Genomic DNA, 13,522 nt, shown 5'->3' with positions numbered 1-13,522 from the left:
GGATATCTGGATATCTGTATATCATGGAGCATATACTTTGTTCTTCTGCCAAGACAACCAAAAGGAACTAGGACCAAACTATATTTTAAACATAATGGGTGCTAAGAAGGAAGCTTCTCAGAAGAACCAACATTTGTTTGATAATTCTTTGCACTGATTTTGATTCAAGATGGCTGGATGTCAGGTTTGCCCATTCTGACGCACTCTAGAAAAGACTGTCTCTAAACTGTGCAACTGCAGAAGAAATCATCTGGTTCTCGTGCAACTTTAACAAGTTGATATCTGTGAACCTGCTCATTCTTCTAAGATCAGAAAGCTTAATGATACGATACATTTTGCAGTGTGGAACAACGTTCATTGAGGGATATCCACAGGGACTTTGAAAGATCTGTTTCCAAAAGTTTTTTCTTAAATTATTTAAAAAAGGAGGGAAAAAAAAAGACAAACAAAACCCAACAACAACAACAACAAAAAACCCCACTCCAAAAACTCCCCTTTAAAAAAAAACAACAACATGGCTTAACTAATTTGCTGGAAGCAATTCAAATAATTTCAGAGGATACAGCTTGTACTATATGAATGATATCTGGAATACATCACATTTCCTATGAGAAACATTGACAAGAGTGTGCTGAGAGTTGCTGGGGTTAAGTCAGAAACTAAACCCACAGGGCTCAGTTTTGAACTTGAATAAAACTATGCTTGACGTCAGCGGGAGTTTTGACTGAGTAAGAAGTGTACAACCGGGTTAGTACGTGCTGGATGATTAGGTCTTAGATGCCTCTGGGTATCTGTACTTTGTACAGTCAAGGATAGGTAATTAGTGTAACTAACCCTTGCTCTTAAGTCAAGATAAGTTAGCTTGAAATTCTTTACGGAAAGCTGATTGCTGCAGTCCTGGTGAATTTCATCTTAAAAGATCTGTTTAGCCATAGATTAGTTAAAATCTCATTTCAGGTTCACTATGTTCTTATACTCAACTTAAGCATTATTTTTTTTTCCTGTAGTTTCTCATTAAGTTCATTGCCTTTACAGGATAAATGCCAAAAGCAGGGATGAGATTTTTCCATAATCTTGGTGGTGAAGTCAAAGTTTAGGGGAAAAAGCTACTATCTGGATGCAAGAGAAATTATGTTTTGGCTTGTTGACTTTTTAAGTCTTAGTTAAGATAATTCTGTAAGCCTTTTGTTGTATTAGTGTCATTAAATTGATTACCATAAACTATTAGAATTGAGGCATCTTGATGAAATGATGGATTTGCACAAATTACGTTGTGAATTGTAATTTTCTTAAATTAACCCCATAGCAGCTTGCTCCAAGTCCACCTACCCAACGACCTCCAGGGGTACCAATAGTCTCTAAACCTGTCATGCTGCATCCTGACCCAAACTTTATGGTCAGGCCAACAATCAAATCAGAGGCCCTGGTAAGCCTTTTATTGTTCTTTTTCCGAGTGCTGTAGTACTATGGGATTTGTTCTTGACTTGTACTCAAAGAATCAGTTCTTGTCTCATCTTCTGCTAACTAAAATTCATGTAGATTGTCAAGCGATCACTAATGGTAAGTACAAAAGGGTATTTTTCCTTCCCCACCCCCCCACCCCCATTATCTAGAAGTCACTTTTAGTGACAATTTTTATACAGGGGTGCATAATTCCAGAACAGTGTAGAGCCTTAGACTCTGTAGATGCTATTTTTCATTTATTCACATGCTGGTTTTTATTTTTATAAATTCTGAATTCATTTGTCAGAAATTAAATAGTAAAAATTAACTACACTGTATTTTTCCTTTGTAAATAGTCATGACCATACTTGAAATGTAGATATGTATCTCATCATTTCATTTCCAGAGGAAAAAAAAATGTGTTGTCATATCTTAGACTCCGATACACTGGTCATGCAGTGTTCCTGCAAAGTTGACTCACAATCAGATTCTTTTTCTTATTTTTTTTCCATTTCTATTTCAAATGTAAATGAAGAAAAAAACTCTTAGGTTAAGTATTTTAGGACCAACCATGTAGCTTCTTCAGGAGTTGTGGTATATAAGGGAAAGTAAGCCAAAGCGTACTGAAAAAAAAAAAAAAGATAAATACTGCTCTGACAGGTAATAACTCCCAAGTGACAGCCCTGAAAATTCATCCAAAATAGGTGGCGGACCAATTAGTAGTATTTATTCTTGAGGGTCATCATGATTTATGGTGTTAGAATTAGAGTTGTGTGTCTGTTATATGCACGTGTGTATATATACATTTATATAAGCAAGACAGTGTATTGCAACAGGTGAGCTTTCTAAGTGATGGAAAAAACCATCACATTTGCATTTCATTTATTTAAGTACAAGCTTATGCTGTATCTGACAGTAAATGATGCGTGTAATATTCCTAGCTGTTTTTCATTAAAGTGCGATGGATTTTTTTTGTCATTTTCTGCTTTAAAAATTTAGATACTCTTGTTCCTTTTTTTTCCCTGTTACAGTTTGAACAAATTTAAGTGGTACTTAGTAACCAGTTTTCCCACAGATGTAGTCATCTTGAAACTTCTATATTATAAATGGATTGAAATGATAAATGAAAGCAGTTTTTATAAGTTGCTCAAGAGAAGGCTACATGAGCTAAAAATAAATTCAAATACCCCCAGCGTAGATATTTCCTTCAGTTGTATGCATTGGAGCTTTCATTTTGATTGTGTTCAGTAATTCAGCATCTCTAAGCAATATGAAATTCCTTAGGGGAGGAGTGAACAGAGTAAAATCATATTCTGCAGTTAATATAATCTAGCTCTTGAAAATAAATGCCTAGTGTGCAAATGTAAACTAGTCTGCAAAACTGATAATACCCTTATGTGTGATCAGACGGTCTTGGTACAAATTGAAAATGTTGGTTGTTTGGTTTGGGTTTTTTTTTTCTTTTGTAACTGCTTACAATTAGTTTGAGAAATTGGCAATAAGATCCACCTCCATAGGGAAATTTCTATGATTTGTTATGCATGCATGCACATTTTCCAAATCACAAGTCTGCTAAAATGTTTCAGATGTCAATCATCTTCATTCCCAAATTGCCTTATGTTAGTTGGAAGATCACAGTTTCAGTGGGAGCAATATTCTGATAGGACTTTGAGAGAAACATCAGTCTTTAAATTGGTTTTGTAGACCTGTTACCTCTTACTTCCATTTATGACTTTAATGCAGCACAGAGCTACAAAGAAGTCACAGTAGTATGTGGAGTAACACTTCTATGGGTACCAAAGTGAAGTGGGAGTCTACTTCTGTTAGTTAAAAAATGAAAAGGCCAGTGCATGACGAAACAGACAAGAAGGTACTTGCCTGTCTCCAGAAATGTGTAAGAATTATAATTTGATTTCATGCAGAAGGAATGCTTTTTGTTTGTTTGCAGAGGGGTCCTTATTTAAGTCAATGGTTCAGGTACAGGACCGGTTTGGCTTCTTTTAGTGAAGGGGGGTATCACCAAAGGAAAAGTATCTTTTGCTACCCTATTTCTTGTCTTGTTAGATTTCACACACATTACAGAACTCTAGTCTTTATGTCTTAATATGACATAACACACATAATTTCTTCTACCTTGTTTTTATCTGAATTTAGCTGTCCAGAGTACCAAACTCTAGAAACTGATCTTGATGGATTTACTTGATTCAAACAGTTAATCAAGTGAGCCTATACTCGAGCAATTTACTAATAAAGCAGCTGAAAAGCATGAACATAAGAATAAATTAAACATGCAAGAATGGGTAAAATATTCCTGTTACCTGGAAGGTAGTTGGGCCAGATAGGAACAGTGAAGTGTCTGTTGTGACTTAAGTCTTCATATTAACTGAATTCAGGTCACAATTCCCAGGTCTTTCAACAGTTCATGAAAATGAAATTGTTCTCACTTATAAATAGGAAAATGATGGGTGAGGATTAAACTTTGAGTGTGGCCTTGAATGCTGAGGGTTGCTCTGGGTCAAAATCAGTGTGAATTGTTTGTATCTGCTGTACTAGAGTGAATTGGAATACACTCGTGGCAAAGCTAATTAAATTTTGGCTCAGAGAGCAGGAGAGGATTGTTATGATTTAGTGGTAGGGTTTTCAGAGAAGTAAAACCAACATGGACATTAGCCTCTGCTATCCCAACTATCACAAACATCCTGGTGTGTGAGTTAGAAAACTTTGATGCGCTTGCTGCTACTAAAGATTTTTCCTCCCTCACTGCTTTGTGGCTGGATGCAGCATTTCTAAAAGGAAGAATGAACGTTTAAGCTTTCCTCTAATTTGCAAGATTTGAAGCCTGATTCTGCAGGACTGCAGTCAAGGGACCTGAGACAGGTGCTTAGATACTGTGTGGCAAGATGTGCTGTGACTGGAAATTTCAGTTATTATTGGTCACAGCTATACCAAAACCGTCTGTGTTGAAAAGGAAATTTTTTTCTAAGTGGCTAGAGAGGGCCTGAAGAGTTTTCTGGAAAATCTTGCCAGGCTTGCCCAAAAGTCCCTCAAGACAAAAAACTCTGTCATTGTATTAATTAAATGCAGACAACAAATCTCTCATCAACTTGGGAAAAGATATGTTTTTCCAAGTAATGGTATGACTATAGGACACTGATAGAATCAGTAGTGAAACTGATATATAGTAATTTGTTTTAAAGCAAATTGAGTTTGGAAATGTAAATACCATAGTTTAATCTGTAGAAAGTTGTTCTTGTTTCAGAAGACTCAAATACATTACCTGATTTGATGCAGGGTTTTGAATGGAGGCTGGAGAGTTGTAAGGGGTGTATAAGGTTGGGGTTTTGGGGGTTTTTTTAGCCCATTTGATTTTTGGAAATTTTTGTAACATAATAAGAGGTTCTGTGTTTTAAGTGATTCCAAACTACAGTGTACCATTTTGTTAATGCACTGGAAGCAAAAGAAATACAGAATCAATATGGGATTAAAATCACTGAAGCCCAACACAATTAAAAAAAAATCCAGTAGTTATCAGTATTGTGAAATTACTTGTAGATATCGAAATTGAAGCAAGACCACTCAGAAATAAGTCAATTTAAATTCAGAAGGAATTTTTCTTTAAGTAGAATGAACCTGTACTGGTAATTGATATTTAAGTAATTGCTTCTTTCAGGATGAGCCCAAATACACATATCTTTTCTTTCAGCTTATCAACTTCATGAGGAACTTAATAATGAAATTCACCTTTCAGTATAGGAAATCCATGGTAGGAGAGCAAATCTTAAATGTGTAATATATATTTATCATGACTTTTCAATATTTTGGAAATTACTTGTCTAGCACTTTGTCCATGTGGGTTTTTTCAGTTATTTTTTTCAAAATCATGGAGAAGAGACCTCAGAACTGTTCTGTAGAAATTAGGGATAAAAGGAGTCATGGAAAAATATTTTTAAGAAATCTTGTGGTATGGAAATGTGCATTATTTATGTAGTTTCTCTAGAATTCTTTCCTCTTTGTATTCAGTACTGTTTCACTGTGTGTGTTCTCTCATTTTGAAATGGTATAGGGAACAAGCACTAACAAGTGTGCAAGTGTGATTTGGTCCCTAGACGTGCAAGAAAAGCAGTGAGTTTATTTGTGAGTAGGTGATAGTTATTAACAGCAAAAAGTTAATATCTGGTTTGGCAATTTTCTTTCTTTTGCAGCCACAAGAGATGTTTAAACGGATGGTGGTTTACAATTCATCATTTAGATCTAACAAAAACCAAGTAAAATAACATTTTCGTATTTCGTGTGGTACTTCTTGTTTTGGCTGGTCATAGATTTAAAACTTTCCTTTCTAATCCTGTTGCTCAGTTTCTAAAACAGAGGTGCAAGACAGCCCTAGTGCATGAAAACTGCTAGTCTTTGTAAACTTTCAGTGTGTGCCTGTGGCTCCTGCTCGTCTAGACAGATGAAGAGTGAGAGGACAGTAAATCCTTCAGGTTGAACCATCTGTAACTATTTATATGCTTAGTGCAATCTTTAAGATAGTTGAACACTGATAACTGATCTGATACTGGCATTTTTTTTTTCTATTCCTAAGATTTCCTTGTTTCTTTTAGTCTCCAGTTGCAATGCTTTCAGTAATAAAATATTTTTAGTTTAACAAATAGAGCTATTATCATAACATAGTTATTAGTAGGAAATCAGAGGAACTGGTGGTGGAAAGCACTTATTCATATAACCTTTCTGTATTCTGTAGGGTATTTCTGTTGTGTTACTACTTTTATTGCTTCCCTCTGTCAGTGATGAAGTTTTTGTCTCATCCTCTTTTGTTGACTGGTGGTTCAATAGATGTTCTCTTGAAGAAGTGAACTTCTTGCTTAACTTCTCTGCTGCTGTTAAAGGTGTCAGTTTCTGTGCAAAACACCATTAATGCAAGCTAAGTCAGATGCATTGCCATGTTATATGTTGGTGCACAGTTGTGAGCTCACAGTGTGAGCTTTTGAGTGGTAAACCATTAAGATCAATAATTGATTTTTTTTTTCTTCTTTTGATCAGTTTCAATCTAGATCTAGAAAGGAAAACTGAATTTGACTAAGATAAATGAAACTTTGAGATTGTTCAGTTGCCACTGTATGTTAGTATGTTCTGTATATATAATAGTTGTTTTCTTAGCAAATGTGTTTTTTGGAAAAAATAGTTAAATCTAGTCATAGGTTTCTCTTTCAGTTCTTTTTTTGTTTATTTCAGTTAAGTCTCAATTGCTATTGACTATTGATGCTAGAAACTTCAGTGAGCAGTACCATTGGCTTAGGTGCTTGTGTTTGTGGTTTTTTTCTTTAAGTAGTAGCTTTACCTTTCATCTAGAAGTCCAGACAGTTGTTTCAGTGCAATTAAACATTTTAATGTTCCACATTCTACTTATGTGCAGTCCTATGAATATCACTGTAAGTCAAGAAAGGATTAGAATGGTCTTCACTCTTTCACCTGAGATGTCCTGAGTAGTGAGAGGGTGGGCTTAGCACTGTGTTTTCACTCAGTGTTGCTTGGTCTATTGGTCCCTGCTTGGATATGGATTGCGCTCTCTACTCTCTGAATTTATGATGCCCATTTCTGGGAAGATTTATTTACAGTTCAGTGGATGTCTTCATTGTATCATAGCTCTATTTGTACATTATTGGATCCAGATCATGTCACTTTGCTTGCAGGTTTTTTGTTGTGGGGTTTAGTGGAGGGGGGGGGTTCTGTTTAAAAATTATTTTCCCAGGAAAACTTTCTTCAAGGGCAACATCTGTTTTTCATGAGGGCGACCTGGGACAAAGAGAGTTCAATGACTTCCTTTAGATTACATAATGAATTAGTGGCTTGGCTGAGATTGGAGTCCTTTCCTCTAAGTTGCTTGCTCCAAGAACATAGATGTCTACTTCAGCCATGATTCCGAAAGTCAGTACAAATTCAGCTATTCAAACTATTAGTTGTTTAAGTAGCTGTCATTGTAAAATGTTTCTCTTACAGTTGTATTAATACTACAAATAGTTTTACTAAACTTTGTAAATGAATGAATGATTGGGTTTTTCCCCGGGATGAAATTCTACCCTCGCTGAAGTCTGTGATCAAATTCCCATTTATTTAGTTCCTCAAAGGTAGCGATTAACAAATGTAATGCAACCCATACTAATTTAAATGCTAAATAACATCTATCATGATCCTATTCCCAAAAGATGCTTTTAATACGTACTTCCCTACAAAAAACACCCGCTTGTGGCAGTAAGCAGAAGTTCTGCAGTTGTGCCCTGATGATTTAGCTCTCTGGAGCCTGGGGAGACGAAGTCATGCTTCAATCCTTGCAAGTGTTTCTTCTGTCTCAGAAGAAACACAGAACGAGGACATGATTTGCTTAAGTTAGTCTTCTGACCTCAGGGGAAGGGTAAAGGGAGAGGCAGCCTGCAGGAAAGCCAGGGTTCACACTGTACAATTCAGTATGCCTGTGTGTAATACTGCCAGTCAATCCAAGAGTCATCAGCATTACTATTGCATGGTCTGTGTAAGTGTGGTTAGACAAATGGGCAGCACTGTTGTACATTTGAGGGTCTGCTAATGCAGAGCTGTGTAGTACTGCTCACTGACTTTGTCAGAAGTAGTGGTGGTAAGGATGAGATCTGACCCCAGAGGATCATTCATAGTCATGTCAAAATTAGGCAACTGAGAGAGATGATAAAGATGATAACAGCAGGAGGCATTAGTGTTTTCTGCTGCAACTTTGTCATTTAACAGCCAACCCTTAAAGATACCAGAGGAACCTTAAGCTGTGCATTTGATTTACAAGTGGAAAAAGGCTTAGCTGAGTCTGAGAGTAGAATAGACTTTGTCATCAGATGGATCCAGTAGAAAAGAGGGCAATAATGCATATATAAAACTTGATCCCACACTGAACTACTGGTCTGCATCAGATTTTGGCTTGCCTGCTGTGTCAGCAAAGGGTTGTGTGGTTCTGTGTTATTCTCATATCCCCAGGTTATTGCAGCTTGAAGTCACAAGAGCGATGCAGCATGTAGATACCTCAGTAAAGATTTCTGTTAAGTCCGCATAGTCCTTACATTAACATGCAGAATAAGCGCAGAGTTTTTATAAATCTCCAGCATTGCTCACACAGTCTCACCTGATAACGACTAATCCTCCACAAGAAACCACCACCCAAACACCGTTGATTCCTGATTGCTGACTCAGGAACTCTCATCTTTGCAGAAAACGTAACTCCTGCTTTTTCCCTGCAGTGTTGGTCTGACAAGGGTAAGGCACGAGGTTTTGAAAGTTTAAGAAGGTATGAGTCCTCTCAAAGCTTAAATCTTGCTTTACCTAACTGCAATATTATCTTCCCCATTTCAGACACTCCCTGCCAAAACTTTTAAGTCCTCCACAGAACCATATGAAAACAAAATTGGTTGTTGTCCTGTGTTTGCTTGTGGTATGGAGCCAACTCTCTGAAACTCTGTGGAAAGGAGGAGAGAATGGGGCTGGAAGAGGGTCCTACAACCCAGACACTATGGAGTAGTGTTGCTGACAGGTGAATTGGAGCCTGTCACTTCTGCCTGTGTTAGATAGTGCCCAACATGGTGATACTCCCCAGAAACATTGTTCAGAAGAGTGTGGCAGAACATAGCTGCCTGTGATGCTTTCAAGATTTGTTTCTGTTCTGTCAGGTGTAGAGAGAAACTGCGGAGCTGACAGAGTGGTAAACTGTTCCTCAAAACTGCTCCATAGTATGACCAGCTCAAACCGCTGATCTGTCATAAGATTTTGAAACGTCTTTTGACTGTCAGGATGGACTGTTGCTGCCTTTCTGTGCTCTTCTCCATTTACTGTCTTCTTTCATAGCTTATAGACTAACATGTTCTCTCACTAATAAAGAAAATGGAATTTGTGTATTAAGTGTGTGCATGAGTCTAATGTTTTCACAATTAAGTATTGTTTTATTCTCAGGGCTTCCAGAAATATTTGGAAGATTTTGATCCATATTCAATGGTAAGGAGAGAATTCAAATATGTCTCACTGTTTAATATGAAATACACTAGAAAAAACGCATCCTTGATTTTGAGGGCTGGAAGGGTGTAAGATTCTTGCTTGTTGGTTTGCTGGGGCTTGTGTATTTGTCTTTTCTAGTCATGTTAAAAAGGAGCTTTCTTAGGGGAAAAGATTATCTGGTGTTCTGATCCTCTGCTAACACTATTTTGGAGGAGGGAAAGGTCCCTTTTCTCCCATAAACTACATAGATCAGCCTAATTGTTTTGTGTTTCCAAGGTGGAAATGACTAATCACTACATCTTTTTCATAGTTTACCCCAGAGCAGATTATGGGAAAAGATGTACGGCTATTACGAATTAAAAAGGTAAATACTATATTATTTGATTGATATTTAAAGGGTTCATGTGAGCATTTCACGTACAGTCCCATTTACTGGGAAGAAGGAAAGATTAAGTTCCTGTTGATGGCAAAAATTAACAGCCTTTTCTGAACTAAACCTCTTTTTTAATAGGAAGGATCATTAGACCTCGCAGTTGAGGGAGGAATTGATTCTCCAGTTGGAAAGATAGTTGTGTCTGCCATCTATGAGGGTGGTGCTGCAGACAAACATGGTGAGTAACAATGAGGAATTTGAATGCTGCTGCAGAGTGGCTCCTTATGCTGACTGAGAGTTATTGGCTGACTTCATAGCTATGCCTAGTACTGAGAAGCACACTTGGATTGTCCAAGGCAGCCAAGTTCTGTCTCAGTTCTAAGGGCAGCTCAGAGAGAGGATCATGGTTTGAAGGGTGCTGCTTAAATTAATAATGATGTAAAATTTATAAATAGTGTTTAAGAAGAAATGGTCATTGCTGCTGTATTTCTATCATTACAGAATTTTCAATTATGTGGCCTGAAAATGTAGAGCTGTTCTATTAATAAGGACTCCCATTTTTCCGGTCTGATATAAAAAAAAAAAACCAGCAGCTGATTCTCTGGTGTATTATGTTAATTAAGGAAAGCAGCATATGGTCTCCATTATTTCACAATTTCCAAACAATGACATTTGTAGTACTTCCATGTGCAAAGCAATCACCTGACCATGGCTACACTACACTGCTTAGTTTTCTTCTTAATGCTACTTTCAATAGTAATTTGTTTTGTATAACACCTGGCTTTACTCCCAAAATCCCACTAAAGGCCAGAGCCTTCTGGGTAACAGCTTAGCTCTCTGGAAGGCAGAAGAATGTGCATACCAACACGTCCAGGCTTTGCTCCTGGTGGCCAGTATCTCCATCCTTTCCTTGAGAACTCTGGCAATGACCAGGTAGACAGACAGGACAGTATCTCCTTATGTTGTCTTTGCTGACCTTGTCCCAACCTGCACCTAACTTCAAGTCACTCCTGCTGTGAAAACGTCTCAGCCACTTGATCTCTCAAGTACTCTGCTTCTCTTTGACTCTTCACTGTAGTGAGGGTCTTGTATAGCTAAGGCTGTCCCCTTCCCATCTGTGCTTTCCCCTCTTCAAATACAATCCCAGTTAGTTGGTTGTGCTTCATTCCAGATTAGCAAGTCAAAATCAGTTCTAAGGACTAAACATTACACAGACTTTTGCAAAGGAATGACAGTTCTGCAAACCCTTGACAAATGCCACTTATACCTTTTAGGTCTTTTAAGTAATGCTGCCATTTTCATAGTAGTAACAGCCTACAATCAACCCCAGTTTGTAGACTGTATACATGGATTACCCAGACAGGCAAACTGCTACTATGGAAAATCTTACTGAACTAGTTTCTTACTGCTCATGATCAATAAGAGATCAGTGTGGCTTTTCCATGCCTGAAAATTCCTTTAGCTTTTGCCTGTAGCAAAGTTCCTTGTTTATGTCAATTTTTAGTGTAAGCCTTCACATCTAGTGAAGACACTTTTCATTATACTCATTGCTGCATAAAACAGGACAGAAAAGACCCACAGAATTTTTTTTGCTTACGTTTATGTATACTATATTGGTCTTTTCACCAGGAGGCATAGTGAAAGGGGATGAAATACTAGCTGTAAATGGCAAGATATTAATTGACAGCAGGCTGGCAGAAGCACAGGCAACACTAGCAAAAGCTTGGAACATGGGTGGGGTAAGTAACCTGGAATACTTCTTCATTCTACCTATAACGCTCATATGAGGTATACTTTTCTTTCATGACATTGTCACGTCAACACAATTAAGGTTGCAAACATCAAAAGTGACAGATATGCCACATACTACCAAAGTGAGCTGAAATCTGCAGAAGATATTGGCATATAGCATCTCTGAAAATCATGCATGTAATTTACTGTGAAAGTTCATGGTGTTTAGTCATTTGTCAAGATTAGTATTTAAACACATTACATTCTGAGTGTTTATAGTACATTTATCTGTAGAATCTCTCTTTGATGTTGAAAATTACTTGCAAGCTGATTGGAATTTTATGATAATAGATTATCTTATCTTTGATTTCTTAATGTACAAGTAACACTGCACTACAGCTACAGTTTTCTCAGCAAGAACTGTATTAATTGCTAACATGACCAAATACAGGATGATTCTTAGAAAAATGATTTTTAAAAGGTCGTTGCAAGACCAGTAGATTTTTCTTTAATTTCAGGATACAAATCAAAAAGCTCGATCTTGAAATGGTCTTCCTATAGAACTCTTTAATAGATATCTTTCTGCTGCTCTCTGTGGTTTTCCAGGAATAGATTGCCTTCCTGATCCTGTATCTGATATTCCATGGTGGTCCACTAACCATCTCTAAAAGCAGTATTTAGCAGCACATGTTTGCCTGTGCATTTCTTTTTCAGGATTGGATTGACTTAGTCATTGCGGCATCACCTCCAAAGGAATACAATGATGAAATGTAAGTGCATAAGCTTTCTTTCTCTGGGAATTAAAAGGCTAGTAACAATAGTCTATACAGTTTGCTTTTTTCATCAGACGTATTTCAAGTATTTACTTCTTGTGAACTACATAACCTGCGTCACATGGTTGCTAATTTGATAGTTATAAGTAGCTATCACACATTACAGCAGTGGTTCCCAGACTCTTCAAAATGGTGATTCTCAGAATTGGTTGTACATGACTACGCACTCATACTTTTGGTTTAAAGTTTGAGGATTTGGGGGGTGTTTTTTTTTTTTTTTAGAAATTACTTACTTCAGTCTGGATCATTTACTATGGTCCCATGAATCATAATTTGAGGAAACAAATGCCAATAAGCATTCTTCATCACAACTAGACATTTAATTCTGTTTTGTTTGGGTTTTTTTAGTTAGATCGCAGTCACTATCCTTGTCTAAGCCAACGTAAATGTAAAATTTTCAAAAGAGCGAAGTGATCTGGGTGTCTTGGCAATTTGTGGTGTTCACAGAGTCCTTTTTTTAAAGATAATCAGCATAGGTGTGAAACAGAAGAATCCATGGCTTAGTGTGATAGAGGTATCAAGTCAATACAACTTGCTTTACTTTGGACAAAGAGTTACAAAAGCAAGACCAATGTTTTCTAGCTTGACTGAATGAAAAGATTTGAAGATATTCTTATTACTATGTAAAATGGCAGAGGAGAGTTTTGTAGTCACTGTTAACCCGGACTCTTGTTCTATGTAGAATACTAGAGTATTAGTTGCTGTAAATCAGTATAGTTTTACTGACTAACACCAACTGAAGATTGCTGTAAAATTTTGTTTAATACCTGTGCATAAACTAACAAGCAAGGAAATAACTGTCACTGTTGCTTTTGTTTTCATATCCTGTATATTTAGCCCTACTATTCCCTCATCAGCAGTCAGTCCCAACACACACAGAAAGGTTTTTGAAGGCAGTGCACCCGTGTACAGACAAGGGTATCTCCTGCAGCTGTAGCCACTGCAGTGTTCCCTCATGGTGAATAGCCAGACCTGAGTTAACATGACTGTCCATTGTGAGGCTGCGTTATTTTTTCAGCATGTGCCTGCCTGTGCATTGCATGCCACGCTTGCTTTTGTTCCTGGCATGCTGGAGTGTTCTTTGGGCTTTTGCCATGCCTGTCCTATTAAAATACAAGTATTTAGTTTCTACTTCAGA

The 13,522-nt window shown here is 37.2% G+C and overlaps 1 protein-coding gene across 1 annotated transcript in view; it reads left to right on the top strand.

Moving 5' to 3' along the window:
* Positions 1-13,321, top strand: part of USH1C (Usher syndrome 1C (autosomal recessive, severe)) — a 46,706-nt gene extending 33,385 nt beyond the window's left edge. The window contains exons 19-26 of the mRNA XM_010563930.1: positions 1,307-1,426; positions 5,646-5,708; positions 9,406-9,447; positions 9,758-9,811; positions 9,959-10,058; positions 11,450-11,559; positions 12,266-12,321; positions 13,222-13,321. Coding sequence (XP_010562232.1) covers positions 1,307-1,426; positions 5,646-5,708; positions 9,406-9,447; positions 9,758-9,811; positions 9,959-10,058; positions 11,450-11,559; positions 12,266-12,321; positions 13,222-13,321 — 645 coding nt within the window. The remainder of the gene's footprint in view (positions 1-1,306; positions 1,427-5,645; positions 5,709-9,405; positions 9,448-9,757; positions 9,812-9,958; positions 10,059-11,449; positions 11,560-12,265; positions 12,322-13,221) is intronic.
* The last annotated feature ends 201 nt before the right edge of the window (positions 13,322-13,522 follow it).

The sequence above is a fragment of the Haliaeetus leucocephalus genome, unplaced genomic scaffold, assembly GCF_000737465.1.
Source record: "Haliaeetus leucocephalus isolate CR32 unplaced genomic scaffold, Haliaeetus_leucocephalus-4.0 Scaffold173, whole genome shotgun sequence".
Taxonomy (NCBI): Eukaryota; Metazoa; Chordata; class Aves; order Accipitriformes; family Accipitridae; genus Haliaeetus; species Haliaeetus leucocephalus.
The sequence above is the reverse complement of the archived record's forward strand: the minus strand, read 5'-3'. Positions and strand labels throughout refer to the sequence as shown.